The sequence below is a fragment of the Adelges cooleyi genome, unplaced genomic scaffold (assembly GCF_023614345.1).
Source record: "Adelges cooleyi isolate 19-005CV unplaced genomic scaffold, UGA_ACOO_1.1 ACOO_flye_CR_arks_rails_tigmint_CR_PRNA_8, whole genome shotgun sequence".
Taxonomy (NCBI): domain Eukaryota; kingdom Metazoa; phylum Arthropoda; class Insecta; order Hemiptera; family Adelgidae; genus Adelges; species Adelges cooleyi.
In genome coordinates this window covers 2,596,702-2,615,839 of record NW_026096513.1, presented here as the reverse complement: position 1 = coordinate 2,615,839, position 19,138 = coordinate 2,596,702, and the positions used below count along the sequence as shown (strand labels likewise).

The 19,138-nt window shown below is 33.2% G+C and overlaps 1 protein-coding gene across 50 annotated transcripts in view; it reads left to right on the top strand.

Annotated features, from left to right (window-relative positions):
• The window catches only part of LOC126845844 (obscurin), a 44,406-nt gene that overhangs the window by 24,126 nt on the left and 1,142 nt on the right, over positions 1-19,138 (top strand). Inside the window, exons 27-61 of one of the 50 annotated variants that reach the window (XM_050584779.1) lie at positions 328-561; positions 670-777; positions 1,620-1,727; positions 1,837-3,000; positions 3,215-4,162; positions 4,376-4,564; positions 4,673-6,040; positions 6,331-6,436; positions 6,746-7,524; positions 7,738-7,846; positions 8,211-8,328; positions 8,387-8,759; positions 9,198-9,603; positions 9,716-9,894; positions 9,961-10,316; positions 11,447-11,691; positions 11,836-12,143; positions 12,212-12,569; positions 12,645-12,785; positions 12,846-13,031; positions 13,101-13,338; positions 13,422-13,855; positions 14,119-14,257; positions 14,847-15,307; positions 15,386-15,758; positions 15,817-16,118; positions 16,453-16,608; positions 16,675-16,820; positions 17,195-17,356; positions 17,432-17,612; positions 17,704-17,871; positions 17,949-18,069; positions 18,337-18,517; positions 18,590-18,815; positions 18,893-18,998. In XM_050584779.1, the coding sequence (XP_050440736.1) occupies positions 328-561; positions 670-777; positions 1,620-1,727; positions 1,837-3,000; positions 3,215-4,162; positions 4,376-4,564; positions 4,673-6,040; positions 6,331-6,436; positions 6,746-7,524; positions 7,738-7,846; positions 8,211-8,328; positions 8,387-8,759; positions 9,198-9,603; positions 9,716-9,894; positions 9,961-10,316; positions 11,447-11,691; positions 11,836-12,143; positions 12,212-12,569; positions 12,645-12,785; positions 12,846-13,031; positions 13,101-13,338; positions 13,422-13,855; positions 14,119-14,257; positions 14,847-15,307; positions 15,386-15,758; positions 15,817-16,118; positions 16,453-16,608; positions 16,675-16,820; positions 17,195-17,356; positions 17,432-17,612; positions 17,704-17,871; positions 17,949-18,069; positions 18,337-18,517; positions 18,590-18,815; positions 18,893-18,998 (11,177 nt within the window). Of the gene's footprint in view, positions 1-327; positions 562-669; positions 778-1,619; positions 1,728-1,818; positions 3,001-3,196; positions 4,163-4,375; positions 4,565-4,591; positions 6,041-6,330; positions 6,437-6,745; positions 7,525-7,737; positions 7,847-8,210; positions 8,329-8,386; positions 8,760-9,197; positions 9,604-9,715; positions 9,895-9,960; positions 10,317-11,446; positions 11,692-11,835; positions 12,144-12,211; positions 12,570-12,644; positions 12,786-12,845; positions 13,032-13,100; positions 13,339-13,421; positions 13,856-14,118; positions 14,258-14,846; positions 15,308-15,385; positions 15,759-15,816; positions 16,119-16,452; positions 16,609-16,674; positions 16,821-17,194; positions 17,357-17,431; positions 17,613-17,703; positions 17,872-17,948; positions 18,070-18,336; positions 18,518-18,589; positions 18,816-18,892; positions 18,999-19,138 lie in introns of all 50 variants that reach the window. The other 49 variants (XM_050584808.1, XM_050584792.1, XM_050584793.1 and 46 more) reach the window with 49 other exon arrangements.

The window sequence follows — 19,138 nt, the reverse complement described above, 5'->3', positions numbered from 1 at the left end:
CTGTATTTGAAGTCATTATAAACGCCGCCCCTAAACCAGAAATTATTTGGTCTTACAATGGAAATGATTTATCCAAAGGAAAAAATGTTGAAATTATAAGTGAAGAACTTGAAGACAATATTACAAAACACCAACTCGTTATTAGAAATGTAGATAGCACATATGCTGGTAAATACGAAGTAAAAGCATGGAACAAAGTAGGGGAAACCACAGCCATTGCCCAACTCAAATTAAACAATTCTATTGATGAAAGAAGTGAACACCCTAAAAGAGGTTCTCTCTCAAAACTGCCATCTACTGAAGATTTGAATGAAAAACCTAAACGAGGTTCTTTATCTAAATTAGGTTCTACTGATGACCAAAGTGAACTACCAAAGCGTGGATCTCTCTCAAAACTGCCTTCTACTGAAGATTTGAATGAAAAACCTAAACGAGGTTCTTTATCTAAATTAGGTTCTACTGATGACCAAAGTGAACAGCCAAAGCGAGGATCTCTCTCAAAACTACCGTCTACTGAAGATTTGAATGTAAAACCTAAACGAGGTTCTATATCTAAATTAGGTTCTACTGATGACCAAAGTGAACAGCCAAAGCGAGGATCTCTCTCAAAACTACCGTCTACTGAAGATTTGAATGCAAAACCTAAACGAGGTTCTTTATCTAAATTAGGTTCTACTGATGACCAAAGTGAACTACCAAAGCGAGGATCTCTCTCAAAACTACCGTCTACTGAAGATTTGAATGAAAAACCAAAACGAGGTTCTATATCTAAATTAGGTTCTTCTGATGACCAAAGTGAACAACCAAAGCGAGGATCTCTCTCAAAACTACCGTCTACTGACGATTTGAATGTAAAACCTAAACGAGGTTCTTTATCAACACTTACTGAAGACGAGAAACGTGCAGATGAGGGGGAGCTGAACCGTGGACTAAAAATTAAAAAGCCACTAACTGACCTCGAAATTATTAAAGGTCAAACGGTTTCTTGGTCGATAACGCTAGAGTCAGCTACTGTTCCTGACATTGAGTGGACTAAGAATGACAAAGAAGTTACAGCAGAATTTTCAGTTCGTTCAATAGAAGTTTCTTATGGTATCAAAGAATTTACATTCACAATGGTTATCCCGTCTTGTAAACTTAGTGACGCTGGCACATACCGAGTAAAAGCTAAAAATAAATTTGAATCCACTGAATGTAGTGCCCGGTTAGACATCGTAATGAGACCAGAAATCAACGGATTTCGCGATATCATCGTTATGCCTTCCACGAAAGCTGTATTTGAAGTCATTATAAACGCCGCCCCTAAACCAGAAATTATTTGGTCTTACAATGGAAATGATTTATCCAAAGGAAAAAATGTTGAAATTATAAGTGAAGAACTTGAAGACAATATTACAAAACACCAACTCGTTATTAGAAATGTAGATAGCACATATGCTGGTAAATACGAAGTAAAAGCATGGAACAAAGTAGGGGAAACCACAGCCATTGCCCAACTCAAATTAAACAATTCTATTGATGAAAGAAGTGAACACCCTAAAAGAGGTTCTCTCTCAAAACTAGCCGATCTACTGAAGATTTGAATGTAAAACCTAAACGAGGTTCTATATCTAAATTAGGTTCTACTGATGACCAAAGTGAACAGCCAAAGCGAGGATCTCTCTCAAAACTACCGTCTACTGAAGATTTGAATGTAAAACCTAAACGAGGTTCTTTATCTAAATTAGGTTCTACTGATGACCAAAGTGAACTAGCCAAAGCGAGGATCTCTCTCAAAACTACCGTCTACTGAAGATTTGAATGAAAAACCTAAACGAGGTTCTTTATCTAAATTAGGTTCTACTGATGACCAAAGTGAACTACCAAAGCGAGGATCTCTCTCAAAACTACCGTCTACTGAAGATTTGAATGAAAAACCAAAACGAGGTTCTATATCTAAATTAGGTTCTTCTGATGACCAAAGTGAACAACCAAAGCGAGGATCTCTCTCAAAACTACCGTCTACTGACGATTTGAATGTAAAACCTAAACGAGGTTCTTTATCAACACTTACTGAAGACGAGAAACGTGCAGATGAGGGGGAGCTGAACCGTGGACTAAAAATTAAAAAGCCACTAACTGACCTCGAAAGTATTAAAGGTCAAACGGTTTCTTGGTCGATAACGCTAGAGTCAGCTACTGTTCCTGACATTGAGTGGACTAAGAATGACAAAGAAGTTACAGCAGAATTTTCAGTTCGTTCAATAGAAGTTTCTTATGGTATCAAAGAATTTACATTCACAATGGTTATCCCGTCTTGTAAACTTAGTGACGCTGGCACATACCGAGTAAAAGCTAAAAATAAATTTGAATCCACTGAATGTAGTGCCCGGTTAGACATCGTAATGAGACCAGAAATCAACGGATTTCGCGATATCATCGTTATGCCTTCCACGAAAGCTGTATTTGAAGTCATTATAAACGCCGCCCCTAAACCAGAAATTATTTGGTCTTACAATGGAAATGATTTATCCAAAGGAAAAAATGTTGAAATTATAAGTGAAGAACTTGAAGACAATATTACAAAACACCAACTCGTTATTAGAAATGTAGATAGCACATATGCTGGTAAATACGAAGTAAAAGCATGGAACAAAGTAGGGGAAACCACAGCCATTGCCCAACTCAAATTAAACAATTCTATTGATGAAAGAAGTGAACACCCTAAAAGAGGTTCTCTCTCAAAACTGCCATCTACTGAAGATTTGAATGAAAAACCTAAACGAGGTTCTTTATCTAAATTAGGTTCTACTGATGACCAAAGTGAACAGCCAAAGCGAGGATCTCTCTCAAAACTACCGTCTACTGAAGATTTGAATGTAAAACCTAAACGAGGTTCTATATCTAAATTAGGTTCTACTGATGACCAAAGTGAACAGCCAAAGCGAGGATCTCTCTCAAAACTACCGTCTACTGAAGATTTGAATGAAAAACCTAAACGAGGTTCTTTATCTAAATTAGGTTCTACTGATGACCAAAGTGAACACCAAAGCGAGGATCTCTCTCAAAACTACCGTCTACTGAAGATTTGAATGTAAAACCTAAACGAGGTTCTATATCTAAATTAGGTTCTACTGATGACCAAAGTGAACACCAAAGCGAGGATCTCTCTCAAAACTACCGTCTACTGAAGATTTGAATGAAAAACCTAAACGAGGTTCTTTATCTAAATTAGGTTCTACTGATGACCAAAGTGAACTACCAAAGCGAGGATCTCTCTCAAAACTACCGTCTACTGAAGATTTGAATGTAAAACCTAAACGAGGTTCTATATCTAAATTAGGTTCTTCTGATGACCAAAGTGAACAACCAAAGCGAGGATCTCTCTCAAAACTACCGTCTACTGACGATTTGAATGTAAAACCTAAACGAGGTTCTTTATCAACACTTACTGAAGACGAGAAACGTGCAGATGAGGGGGAGCTGAACCGTGGACTAAAAATTAAAAAGCCACTAACTGACCTCGAAAGTATTAAAGGTCAAACGGTTTCTTGGTCGATAACGCTAGAGTCAGCTACTGTTCCTGACATTGAGTGGACTAAGAATGACAAAGAAGTTACAGCAGAATTTTCAGTTCGTTCAACTGAAGTGCCTTATGGTATCAAAGAATTTACATTCACAATGGTTATCCCGTCTTGTAAACTTAGTGATGCTGGCACATACCGAGTAAAAGCTAAAAATAAATTTGAATCCACTGAATGTAGTGCCCGGTTAGACATCGTAATGAGACCAGAAATCAACGGATTTCGCGATATCATCGTTATGCCTTCCACGAAAGCTGTATTTGAAGTCATTATAAACGCCGCCCCTAAACCAGAAATTATTTGGTCTTACAATGGAAATGATTTATCCAAAGGAAAAAATGTTGAAATTATAAGTGAAGAACTTGAAGACAATATTACAAAACACCAACTCGTTATTAGAAATGTAGATAGCACATATGCTGGTAAATACGAAGTAAAAGCATGGAACAAAGTAGGGGAAACCACAGCAATTGCCCAACTCAAATTAAACAATTCTATTGATGAAAGAAGTGAACACCCTAAAAGAGGTTCTCTCTCAAAACTGCCATCTACTGAAGATTTGAATGAAAAACCTAAACGAGGTTCTTTATCTAAATTAGGTTCTACTGATGACCAAAGTGAACAGCCAAAGCGAGGATCTCTCTCAAAACTACCGTCTACTGAAGATTGAATGAAAACCTAAACGAGGTTCTTTATCTAAATTAGGTTCTACTGATGACCAAAGTGAACTACCAAGCGAGGATCTCTCTCAAAACTACCGTCTACTGAAGATTTGAATGAAAAACCAAAACGAGGTTCTATATCTAAATTAGGTTCTTCTGATGACCAAAGTGAACAACCAAAGCGAGGATCTCTCTCAAAACTACCGTCTACTGACGATTTGAATGTAAAACCTAAACGAGGTTCTTTATCTAAATTAGGTTCTACTGATGACCAAAGTGAACTACCAAAGCGAGGATCTCTCTCAAAACTACCGTCTACTGAAGATTTGAATGTAAAACCTAAACGAGTTTCTATATCTAAATTAGGTTCTACTGATGACCAAAGTGAACAACCAAAGCGAGGATCTCTCTCAAAACTACCGTCTACTGAAGATTTGAATGTAAAACCTAAACGAGGTTCTTTATCTAAATTAGGTTCTACTGATGACCAAAGTGAACTACCAAAGCGAGGATCTCTCTCAAAACTACCGTCTACTGAAGATTTGAATGAAAAACCAAAACGAGGTTCTATATCTAAATTAGGTTCTTCTGATGACCAAAGTGAACAACCAAAGCGAGGATCTCTCTCAAAACTACCGTCTACTGACGATTTGAATGTAAAACCTAAACGAGGTTCTTTATCAACACTTACTGAAGACGAGAAACGAGCAGATGAGGGGGAGCTGAACCGTGGACTAAAAATTAAAAAGCCACTAACTGACCTCGAAATTATTAAAGGTCAAACGGTTTCTTGGTCGATAACGTTAGAGTCAGCTACTGTTCCTGACATTGAGTGGACTAAGAATGACAAAGAAGTTACAGCAGAATTTTCAGTTCGTTCAATAGAAGTTTCTTATGGTATCAAAGAATTTACATTCACAATGGTTATCCCGTCTTGTAAACTTAGTGACGCTGGCACATACCGAGTAAAAGCTAAAAATAAATTTGAATCCACTGAATGTAGTGCCCGGTTAGACATCGTAATGAGACCAGAAATCAACGGATTTCGCGATATCATCGTTATGCCTTCCACGAAAGCTGTATTTGAAGTCATTATAAACGCCGCCCCTAAACCAGAAATTATTTGGTCTTACAATGGAAATGATTTATCCAAAGGAAAAAATGTTGAAATTATAAGTGAAGAACTTGAAGACAATATTACAAAACACCAACTCGTTATTAGAAATGTAGATAGCACATATGCTGGTAAATACGAAGTAAAAGCATGGAACAAAGTAGGGGAAACCACAGCCATTGCCCAACTCAAATTAAACAATTCTATTGATGAAAGAAGTGAACACCCTAAAAGAGGTTCTCTCTCAAAACTGCCATCTACTGAAGATTTGAATGAAAAACCTAAACGAGGTTCTTTATCTAAATTAGGTTCTACTGATGACCAAAGTGAACAGCCAAAGCGAGGATCTCTCTCAAAACTACCGTCTACTGAAGATTTGAATGTAAAACCTAAACGAGGTTCTATATCTAAATTAGGTTCTACTGATGACCAAAGTGAACAGCCAAAGCGAGGATCTCTCTCAAAACTACCGTCTACTGAAGATTTGAATGTAAAACCTAAACGAGGTTCTATATCTAAATTAGGTTCTACTGATGACAAAAGTGAACAGCCAAAGCGAGGATCTCTCTCGAAACTACCATCTACTGATGATATGAGTTATAAATCTAATCGTGGTGATGAGACACTTAAGTCGAATGAAAGTTTTAAACGAAACAATACTGATGGTATAAGAAAACAAGATGAAAATAGAAAATTAGGAGGTATTGTGTATACATAATTTAAAAAATGACGTCAGTGCAATTGATTGTTTTTTGCTCGTCTGTAGTTGTGTTGAAATTTTGAGTTTTACAACATACAGTTTACTTTATTGTGGTTTTTGTTGGCTTGATTTGGTTTTCCTAATATAGTGTTGTCTTGTTATCATAGTACGTACGTTTTGCTTGTCTTGTATTTTTGTAATGTCATACATATTTGGTAAGTGATACTGAAACGTTCATAAGATATGCTTTCTTTAATTTATTATAACAATTTTGAATATTTTGTTTTCCAGTTCCACCTGAAGTTATATCCGGTATGGATGATATAGAAACCTATGAGTCACTCACACAAGTTTTTGATGTCAAAGCTCGAGGAGCCCCCAAGCCAAAAATTAAATGGTAAACACATTATACAAAATGTCTGCTGTAAATTTATTATATCTACCTATTTTTAATTATATATTAATTTCTAATCTAAAAAGATAACGCTAATGAAATTATGAAGTTCATCTCTTGTAAGAAATATAAGCTGGGATCATTTTTTATATTTTATTAACACATAACGTATATATTATGTAGACTACTAATATTTCATTTATGTTTGCAATCATTGCACCGAAACTTCTCTAAACATATTTTTATAAGTATTCATAAATATGTATTGTATACTACTATTCTAATATAACAAATAAATTATATTTTTGCCAGGTTTAAAGACGGAAAAGAAATTTCAAAAACCAGAAATATTCAAATTATTGATTCTGACGAAGAAGAATGCTTTAAGCTGATTGTAACAGATTTGAGAGTAGCCGATTCTGGAACATATACTTGCCAATTAACAAACGAAGTCGGTGAAACATCGAAATCTGCAAATCTTAATGTACAAGACGTGGAATTGCTTCGTGGACCAAAAATTAAAAAGCCACTAAATGACCTCGAAATCATCAAAGGTCAAAAAGTTGCATGGTCATTCACGCTAGTAGCAGATCCAGTTCCTGATGTTTTATGGACGTGTAATGGAAAGGAAGTAAACGCAGATTTTTCAGTTAGTTCTGTTGAAATAGCAAATGGTCTAAAAGAGTGTACTTTTACTATGACTATACCATCTTCCGAACTAAGTGACACTGGTATTTACCAAGTAAAAGCTACAAATAAATTTGATTCAGCAGAGTGTAGTGCCCGTTTGGATATCGTAATGAGACCGGAAATAGAAGGATTTCACGATATTACAGTCATACCTTCAATGGAAGCTGTATTTGAAGCTATTATTAAAGCAGTACCTAAGCCTAAAATCTCTTGGACTATTAATGGAAAAGATTTATCTGAGCGTAATGATGTTGAACTTTTAAGTGAAGAATTAGAAGAAAATATTATGAAATTTAAAATCATAATCAGAGATGTTGAACCAGAAGAAGCTGGAGAATACAATGTAAAAGCTTGGAATAAAGTAGGCGAAACTACAGCTTCTGCAAAACTCAAACTTCACAGTAAGTATTTCTGAGCTGATTACTTTATGATATGTTTGTTAATCGAAATAATGACTATGTGTAGGACACGTATACGTCATATTAAAGCATTTGAGTTATTCTTGTACATACTGATATATATTTTTTAAATTAATTTAATTGTGCTATTGAGATGTATTATTTATTACCCACATAAATTTGAACGGTGTATCTAAATTTATCCTTTTATTTTAGCTGAAATTCCTTCATTTGTTAAATTGTTGGAGGATAAAACCATAGAAGAGTATAAAGAAGTGCAATTAACTGTAAGAGTTAATGGAGTTCCAAAACCAAAAGTTACCTGGTAAATATATCTAGTTTTGTTCAGAAGCTCCACATCTAAGAATTTTTTTATTAAAAAAAATGCATTATAATTTTAACTTTACTCTGAAACATGTATTCCGACAATAGTTTTGAAAACAGAGATAACGATAAAAATCAGACATGTTTACAGGTTTTTAAAAATTATTTTAGTATATTTTTAAAATATCAGGTAGCCCATAAAATTCTGGAGACCATGTAGACTAAGAAGTCGACCAGCAATTAAGTTCTATTGGACCCGATGAAACATTTAATAAATATAAATTGTAAAACTCAAAATTGTAAAACTTATATATTTTTAGTATTGCTTCGAACCTGAAAGTATTTTTCTTTGGTTTGTAATTTAGGTATAAAAACGGCGATGTTGTTATACCTGACCTTAGAGTAACTGTACACACTAATGAAGACGGACAAGTTAAAAGTACCCTCACTATTGATCATTTCAGCGACTTGGAGATTGCTACTGTAAAATTTGTATTTGATTGTATTAAGAAGCAGTTGTAAAGATTAACTTTTATTGTAGTTTTCGGTCAAAGCTGTTAACATGGTCGGTGAAGCAGAAACTTCATCTAAAATGACAATGGCAGAAATTATACCATCTTTTGTGAAACCATTCGAACGTATAACAGAAGCGATTGAAGGGTGTCCACTTGAGATACAGGCAGAACTTATTGGAAGTCCTCGCCCTTCTGTAAAATGGTACAAAGACGGTGAAGAACTCAAAGAAGATGAACCATGTGATGGTCAAGAAAAACATATACAGTTAGAAACAAATCCAGATGGATCAATTTTATTAAAAATTGATAAAGTCGAACAAGGAGATTGTGGAGCTTACAAAATCATAGCTACTAATGACTTTGGTAAAAGTACGACTAACACTGCTTTAGTTGTAACAGGTAAGCTTTATAGAAAATACATAAATATGCAATATTTATGCATAAATATGACAATTGTTTTAAAATTAGCAAAATCACTACTAGATACTTTCTTTCCACTCGTTTGACATAAAACATACTATTAGCCTCCTAAATTTTTCATGGATTCCAGCTATGTTACTTTCTACTTCATAAATCATAATATAAAATAATCAGACATAAGAAAATTCACTGATACTACTGTAGCACAATGTGCAGTATAAAAATATACCTATTGCAAAATATTTTATAGTGAATGAAGACCTTTTTCTTAAATTGTATTCCAACATTTTATTAAAATTACCTAATTGAAAAATAATCATTTAAATTTTTTATATTTCACGTGCTACGAAAAACTTCTAATTGATTTTTAAATCTGTAATAAATGTTTAAAAAATGTATTATGTGTGCATTTCTTAGAAACGCCAAAGACGCCAATTATTATCAAAAACCCAAAAGACGTCAACATAACTGAAGGAGATGCAATAAAAATAGAAGCTCAGTATCAGGCTCATCCAGCAGCTTTAATTAAATGGTATAAGGATGGACACCTTCTTTATCCTTGTCCCCAATTAGACTTTGTAATGGGACCCAATGGTTATATCGCTCTTATAATTGAAAAATCAAAGCTTGAAGATGCTGGTATTTATGAAGTTGTAATATCAAATGAACTGGGAAAAGCCTCTAGCCAAGCAAAAGCAACAGTTATTCCAGCACCCAAGGCTCCAGAGTTTATTACACCTCTGAAAAACTCAAAAGTGGTTGAAGGCTTCCCTGCAAAGTTTCAAATTCAATTATCTGGATATCCACACCCAGAATTGTCATGGTAATGATTTAATCTTTATTTTCAAATATATCATGTAAAATGATTGATACCAACTAATAATTAATGTTCTTGGATCAGTTTATATTTTATAATAATATTTTATTTTTTTTAGGACGGTAAACGGAAGTCCATTAAACGTAGATGGAGAAAAGGTAAAACTTACGCATGGTCCGGATGGTCTCCATTATCTTTTGATTGAAAAAACATCTCCCGAGCTTACAGGCAAAATAACTGTTACTGCATCAAATGATCACGGAACAATTTCATCAGAAGCTAATCTAGCAGTTACTTGTGAGTATAATTCGTATTTCCAAATTATAATAACACTTTTAAAAAAAAAAATAATTGTAAGTTTAGCAAAAACGAATTCTGAAGCTTCGGAAAGTGAACCTATATTCCTTCACGGACTAAGGGATACAACTGTAGAAGAAAGCAATCTGTTGACGTTATCAGCTCCTTTCCTCGGTAATCCGATACCAGAAGTTAAATGGGAAAAAGATGGAAAAGTAATACAGCCTTGTAACAGAATTCATTTTTCGTGCGATGGATATAAAATTGGGCTGGAAATACAAGATACCAACACTGGAGATGCTGGAAAGTACACATGCACATTAACCAATAAACTTGGATCTACTGTATCAGATGCCCACGTTTCTATTCGAAAGTTATACCAAGCTCCTATATTCACTCAACGCTTTTCGCATAATCAACAAGTATGTACTAGTTAATGTTTTTAGAAAAACGATATTTTATATTTATTAAGTTCGCGCACGAGTTAGTAACATGATAATATATTATTAACAATAATATTACATAACAACAGTAATATAATATGATGAATCTCCTAAAAAGCCAAAGGTATGCAAGAGTAGAGAGTACTAAGCTAAGAATAAAAAATAAAATAGAATGTAGAACTAATGTAGTAAAGCTATGTACAACTCAAATAGAATCCTATCAATACAGTTTTTATATATTTTGAAATCAACATAATTTCCAATTTCTAAATTATGTCTAGTGCAAAATTCTACAAGTGTATACTTAAAACTAAATTTCCCAAATACAGTTCTGTTTTTAGGCACAATAATATTAGAATTAATTTTTAGACGAGTACAATATTATGACCCGGAGTAGAAATTAAAGTTTTCATGTTATACGTAACATTAAAACATTTTGGATATCCAAGGACTTAAAATTAAGAACATTTAATTCGTTATATAAACTAAAAGTAGGATACAAAATAGGTTTATTAAAAATGAATTTAAATAGCGAATTTAAAGTTGCTTCAAGTATGCGGAAATGTATATAGTATGTACCTCCCCAAAAAGCGACACCATACGAAATTATTGGTTGAATTTTTGGTAGACAAGTTAATTTTGTGAGTTTAAAATCTAAAATATATTTAAGTGATTTGTAAATATAATCAAATGTTCTAATCAATTAAAAGTTTTTTTTTCAAATAACAAAGCAATTTTTTTTTAAATTTTTTATAGAGAAAGTTAATTATAAATTAATGTATGATAAGTCTGATTTGGTGTAAGGTGTATTGATTACAATAGGAATATTTTTAATATGATAAGGTAGGACCAATTACAAATTTAATGACATTTAGAGTGAGTAACATTATTTTAGAAAGAGAGATATATAATTTAAAAGATCCTAAAAAAACCTAAAAGTAATATGCAAGCGTTGCGAACAAGTAATTTATTATGCTTTGTTTATGAGTACATTGGCGACAAAAAAATATCTCACTAAAATCGCTTTTTATAAAGCAAAAGTACTCACTATTATTAATGATATTTATAAATTTTAACTAACTAAATCATATTTATAATTTATAAATTAGCTACTTTCAAGAGATGCAAAATTCCACGCTAGAGTTACTGGAGTACCATCACCGATTATTATGTGGCACAAAAATGGTCGTCAATTAAACAACGGTGATAAATACAAAATTCGTCGTGACGGTGAAGTTTGTAGTTTAACAGTATGCGATGTCCAAGAAGATGATGCGGGTCTATACAGTTGTATTGCAACTAATAGAGATGGAACTGCTACTTGTGAAGCGCAACTTGCTATAGCTCCGAAAATGTAAGAATTTCTATAACTATGTAGCATATATTATCTAGAATATAAAAGTTGTTATTCTCTCCAAAATGGGTTCATGTGTACATTTTTTGGTACATGAAATTCCTAGTCTAAATTCTGATTATTGTATTTCACATTACGTTTTAGCGTCGACAAGTCTAGAAAACAAGAACCACCGTCATTTATGAAAAAAATTGGAGACTGCGAGATTTATGACGGCATGACCGCAAAGTTTACAGCATGTGCTACTGGATGGCCAGAACCCGAGTACGAATGGTTTTTCGACACTAATCGATTATATGAAACAGAACGTATAAGAATGGAAAAAGAGGGAAGTGGTTTGATACGGTTAAAAATTTTACATGCTGACTCTCTTATTGACTCTGGTCGATACAAATTACGAATTTTTAATCCGCACGGTGAAGCCTATTGCGAGGCAAGCATCATTTTTGACAGTAAGTCTTTTGTTAATTTTAATTTTACATTCGATCGTAGACTAATTAAATTTATTATATATTAAAAGATGGATTAGATTCACGATCTAAACGTCCTGTTGGTGAGCTATACAAAGACTTTGATCGATATCGTGCTACTGGCGCACCATTACCATTACCTGATCCACCAATAATAAGTCGAATGACAGACAGAAGACTAACATTAACATGGAGGCCATCTTTACCTATTACTCCAAGAACTCCAGTCACATATTTAGTGGAAATGGAAGAACAACCTAAAGGTGATTGGACCACAGCTAGAGCTGGTATAAGAGGTTGTGCGTGTGACATACACAACTTGATACCATTCAGAGATTATAAATTCCGAATTAGAGTTGAAAACAATTACGGAGTTAGTGACCCATCACCATTTGTTTTAACATTCAGGTATTCTTTTACTTTTTGAAAATTAAGTTTTTGTTTTGTCTACTAAAAATATTTTTATTTTGTAATTACAAATAGAGAAAAACTTGAACCAGAACCACCAAAATTTAAACCATATTTACCACGAGGAAGTATTTTCAAACCAGAATCGTCGCCATATTTTCCTAAAGATTTTGACATCGAGAGACCACCTCACGACAATTATGCACAAGCTCCTAAGTATTTTCAACAAATTTTTGGAATCTCTGTTCACATTAAATTTATGAACTATCGTTTCAGATTTTTGCATCAAGAACACGACACGCAATACGGTGTTAAAGGTCATAATGTCAATCTGTTTTGGTTTGTGTATGGCTATCCTAAACCAAAGATGCAATATTACTTCGATAACGAATTAATAGAAATGGGCGGTCGTTATGATTCAAGCTACACTCGAAATGGCCAAGCAACCTTATTCATTAATAAGTAAAACATTACTGATTATAATATTCATATTGTTTAATTTTGCATAATAAAAAAAAATGTGTGTTTAAGAATGCTTGATCGAGACATCGGCGTGTATGAAGCTGTTGCCACTAATGAACACGGGACAGCAAGACAAAGAGTAAGATTGCAAATAGCCGAGTATCCTAGATTTTTGAAAAGACCCGAAGAAACGTATGTAACTTTACGTAAAAACTGCAAATTGGAAGCTCGGGTCGTAGGCGTTCCGTACCCAGAAATAAAATGGTATAAAGATTGGCAGCCTTTAGTTAATTCAGCGAGAATCCAGGTCGGTTAATTAATTAAGTTTGTCATTTTGTTAGTATCTTTTGATAGTAACTTTTATACTTACCATATCCTATGCTTTTACAGATAGAGCAAGTAGAACCAGATATATGTATTCTACGTATAGAAGATGTTATCATGAAAGATGAAGGATTATACAGTATAAGTGCTCGAAATTTAGCTGGTTCTATATCTACATCAGTAGCTATTCATATCGAAGATCGAGAATCGGATTATTCAAACAACGGCAAAACAGAAATTAGGTGGAAGAAGAAGGACTTAGAAGATCTCTACGACATCGGAGAAGAACTGGGAAGAGGAACACAAGGCGTCGTGTACCACGTAGTAGAAAGATCTACAGGTAGACATTACGCTGCCAAAGTTATGCATGCTAAAGGTGACCACTTAACAAAACTGATGGACAATGAAATGAAAATAATGAGTGAATTGAGCAATCGACGTATAATTCGGATTCACGAGGCTCTACAAAATTCCAAAACACATGTTCTCATCACAGAACTGTATCCTTTGACAATTTTATTAAACATTTCTATCATATTTATCTATTGTACTTGCGTAATTCCAATACCTTTAGGATACTGCCAATATATATATATGGTATATATATATTATAATATATATATATATATATGGTTCATGTAAATCATGTTTTAAAGTTTTAACAAAAACTATATTTTTTCAAAAATTGTAGATTATTAACTTTAGGTACTAAAGTTAAGCATTAGTTTACATAAAATGTATATTCCTTAACATATTGAATCAGTGCTGGCGGTGGTGAGTTATTGGATATTCTTACCAAACAGTCATTCCTAACTGAATACGATGTATCATTGTACATTATTCAATTGTTAAAAACCTTGAGGCATATGCACGAATTTGACATAGCACATTTAGGCTTAACAGTAAGTAAACAAGTTGGAAAATAATTTCGTATACCGTATGATTCTTTTAACGCCCTACACCAGTGTTCTCTTCAAATGATTGATTAATGATATTTTGTAGGTAGTTTATATTTTTCAAAACATTTATGTTTATACTATATTACAATATTAGACAATATTCAAACGTTTATATGTTTATAGTATTTTTAGAGCTTTATCAAATTGGGAGTATTAGTGTTGAGCTTGCAAGTTAAATGTTTCTCAAAGTTTACTAGGTTTAAAATATTAAATAAAAAACATAAATAAAAATTAATGAATTAATATTATTCAATATTAAAGAGTATATTAATGCTTGTATTCTTGGACCTTTCGTCTTATTGACTCATTCGTCCAATGGACTTAAATGCTCTGATTCAAAAGTGAGTCTAATAAACGACGTCTACTGTATAACATGAATAAAAATGTTTTTAAAAAGAAAAACTACAATATTGCAATTTTTTTAAGAATAAACTATAATGTAGGACGTTAAAAAAATCACCCGGTATATTTATAGTTAGCATAGTATTAGCACCTACTTAGTAATATTAAACTTTTTTTTTTTAATAATTAGCCTGGAGATTTACTAATATCTCACCCAGGAGGCGATACTCTAAAATTATGTGATTTTGGCCTAAGCAGAAAAGTAAATCGAAGAAAATTAGAAACCGTTGATTATGGTATGCCAGAGTTCGTTTCTCCTGAAATAGCTAAAGGAGAAGGAGTCGATTTGTATTCTGACATGTGGTCAGTTGGAATTATTACTCATTTATTATTAACTGGAGTATCACTGTTCCGTTGTGTCAATGATGCCGATACCTTGGATAGAGTAAAAAGTGGCTCGTACACTCTGAGTACTAAAATAAGCGATCTAGCAAAAGATTTTATTTCAAAACTCTTAGTGTTAAACCCTAATGATCGTTTGGACGTAACGAAAGCACTAAAACACCCATGGCTACAACTTGGTGAAAATATAACAAAAGAATCTGATCAAAGAAATACTGATTCCCTCAGAAACTATTATAATAATTTCAAGTACGTTACTAACAATTTTCAAATATTTTAAAAGTATTTGAATAATATCATGAAAAAATACAACCGATTATTTTTTAGGGATTGGTATAGTAATGCGTCTTGTAGAAACTGGTTGAGGCGTAGACCATTAACTTCGGCTTATAGTCATCCTTCAAAAATGATCTATCCGCCAGGAATAAAATGTACACCTAGTCCAACCCCAGAACGAGAACCAACTAAACACATTAAGCATGTACCGTGTTGGAAAGATAAACTTATTCCCAGAGACAAAGAACCAATTGACACAGAAATAGGAATTGTTAAATCTGAAAGTCATTATCAATATGGCCCAGATACGTATTTATTGCAGCTTAGAGATACGAATTTCCCTGTTCGTTTGCGAGAATACATGAAAGTTGCTGGTAAGAGTTTATCAGGTCGAGGAGGAAGCGAATCACATTTAGATTGGGAGGTAACTGATGACATTTTATTTTTTATTTTATTTTTTTATAATTTGATAATATCATTAGGCACCAGTTATTCGTGAAAGAAGGAGGTTCACTGACATAATGGACGAAGAAATTGAAGATGAGCAAAAAGCAAGGATTAGTCAATATGGTGCTGATGTGTATACATTAAGAAGACTTAAACAAGAAGTTGGGTCTAGACCTACCGCCCAAGTTGAAGCTGAAGCCATTTTGGAGTCAAGAATTGATGGACAACCGCCATTCTTTAGAGAAAAACCACAAAAATTACCAATTGAACCAGACAAGCCAGCTGATCTTATGTGCTTAGCCGTAGGCGTCCCAAAACCACTAGTTCAATGGTTTAAGTAAGACTAATCTTTCTCATTCTTGTCATCACTCATAACTATTATAGTCGTTAACCACTATTACAAACTATCTGACACAACTTAAATACCTACATCAGCTATTCTCGTGTCATGGCAAATATTATGTCTATATTTTTGAGTCTTTTGTTGTGCTTACAAAAGTGTAACACGCTTTCCCCACCCTTTCCGAAGTATAAGTTTTCCGGCAGTATTTAAAATATGTACACTTGTTTATAATGCCCTTTCCAAGGTAAAAAAATTCTCTGGTCGTGCCACCTAATACATATGGTATATCAAGTAAGCTATTTATTAAAACTTATAAAACTTGTTATAGAAATGATATAGTTCTGGCCGAAAGTCATAGAATTAAAATGTTAGAAGACAACGACGGAAGATCTATTCTCAGATTAGATCCAGCGACTGAATTAGACTTGGGAATTTATAAAGTCGTGGCAAGAAATAAATTTGGACAAACGACGGCTCGAGCACGGTAAACTTATAAATTATATTAACATATTTCCTCATTACATTTAAAATAAAATATACATTTATTTAGAATTGTATTGGCTCATGTACCTGGAATAATGGATGCTCCGGTTATAAAAGAATTTTCAGATACGGAAATTTTAGTACGATGGGATCATCCAAAATCGGATGGAAATGCACCAATTCTATGTTATCAATTAGAAGTTCGTGAAAATGGTAAATGATACAGCTTAAACATATTTTATGTGTATGTTTTAATAGTCTTAACATAATTTGTACAGCGTTTACCAAATCAAAACTATACATAATTATTTCAAAATATCACAAGTTTAACAGAGATATCTAATCAATTTTCTTATAAAAATTACAGCTGAAGAAATTTGTCTATTCGATAGTAGACAATATAACGTATCTTAAGTTTTTGTTCTGGTTTGTATAAAATTGTATTGTTTCCATAAACAGCTCTTATAAGAACACTGCGATTGCTCCGAACAAGGTTTATGGAACCAATACAATGTACACATCTCAGCATTAAATCGTTTTCTTAATTTGAAGACTATTATACATCAAAATTATTTAAACGTTTTCAGAAGGTGAATGGGAAATAGTGGCCAAAAACATTGATCACGAATTCTGGTTAATGCAGAATCTTAGACCATACACAAACTACGAATTCAGATTAGCAGCAATGAACCGTATTGCGTGGGGACCCACTGGACCTGCATCAGCAGTTGTCCGAACTAGTTTCCCTGGTGAGACCCTATTATTCTAAACACAAAAATGGTATTATTTCTATTTAATTATACCGTATAAATTATGTTTGTTAGATTGTCCAAAGTTAGAAGTGCCCCCTGCAATGTTAAATCTCCAAATAATAACTGAAAACGGACACGAAATTATTGGGGATGAGCCACATAATAATTTAGATTATTCACTAGAGTACAAACCTACTGAATGGGTTGAACAACCTCCGATAGAGAAGTATCGTTTTATTTCAGAAATTGCTAGGTAAATTTCAATCTGAATAATAATTATCTTTATTACCTACATCGAATTATACAATATAATACAAGCCTATTTTTATATTAAACATATTTAGAGGGCGATTTTCAGTTGTTCTGAAAGGAATAGATACTACTAACGAGTCTATAATTGTAGCTAAATTATTAGAAGTCACACCTGCCACGGAATCATTAATCACACATGAATTTAACACTTTGAGTACCTTAAGACATGAACGAATAGCATATCTTAATGAAGCTTTCAGGTGGGTCACATGAGATTTTGATCACCCGTGACGATAAATCTTAATCTATAATTATTCTGTAATAATATACAATTTAGGCTGGAAAATGCACCGGTAGCTGTTTTTATTCAAGAAAAACTCCAAGGAGCTGATATATTGACATACTTGTCAACAAAAGAATATTATTCAGAACAAATGATTGCCACAATTGTTACACAAGTATCTACCGGATTTAAATATTTTTTTGTAATTCTGTACCTTAGATCTACATAACCAATATATCTATCTGTAAATCTTAAAAATATTGACTAGGTTTTTAATTTCCGTAAGCTATAATTTACACAATATAAAAGGTGTTTCAATTTTCATGTTTAATGTTTTAACTCATTCATGCCGTTAATTGACGTTGATCCTTTTAGACCCAAGGTACAGATTTATTTAATAGTCAACAACCGATAAATACATACTAAAGTCACTTTACTTCAGGTGTTGGACGGATTACAATATCTACATTGGAGAGGCTATGCTCATTTAAATTTACAACCTGACAACATAGTGATGGCTTCGATTAGAAATATCCATGTAAAGTTAATAGATTTCGGTTGTGCTCAGAAAGTCAGTAAACTTGGCGCGATGGTAAAAACTGACAGTGTTCTTGAGTTTACGGGTACTTAAATAAAACTTACAATTATTTATAATAATATATATTGTCTTCATTCATACATATTTTTATGTGTAGCGCCTGAGATCCTTTGCAATGAACCTGCTTATCCGTACTCTGACATTTGGTCACTCGGAGTAATCACATATATATTGTTGTCTGGCATGTCACCGTTCCGAGGAGCTAATGATATAGAAACAAGACAAAATATAACATTTGTTAGATATAGATTTGAATATTTATACAAAGACTTATCTCAAGAAGCCACACGATTCTTGATGTTGTTGTTCAAACGAACGCCAACGTGAGACATATCTGTGTTATATTTGCAGCTTACCTGATTGCTTATTTAACAATAATATCGTTGGTCTTTTATTTTAGAAAAAGACCGTCAGCAGAAGAATGCCACGAGCATCGATGGCTTTTACCTACTGAATACATGATTAAGAAAAGAGAAAAGACCATGTTCCATTCATTTAAATTACAGGTATACACTACTAATTATCAAGTAATATTATATTTCCAATTCAGGGTTGTAATGCACATACAATACTCATATACAAGTGTAAAACTGAATCATTTTCAAACGAAAAGGTTTTATCACCACCATTGGAACATTGGTTTAAT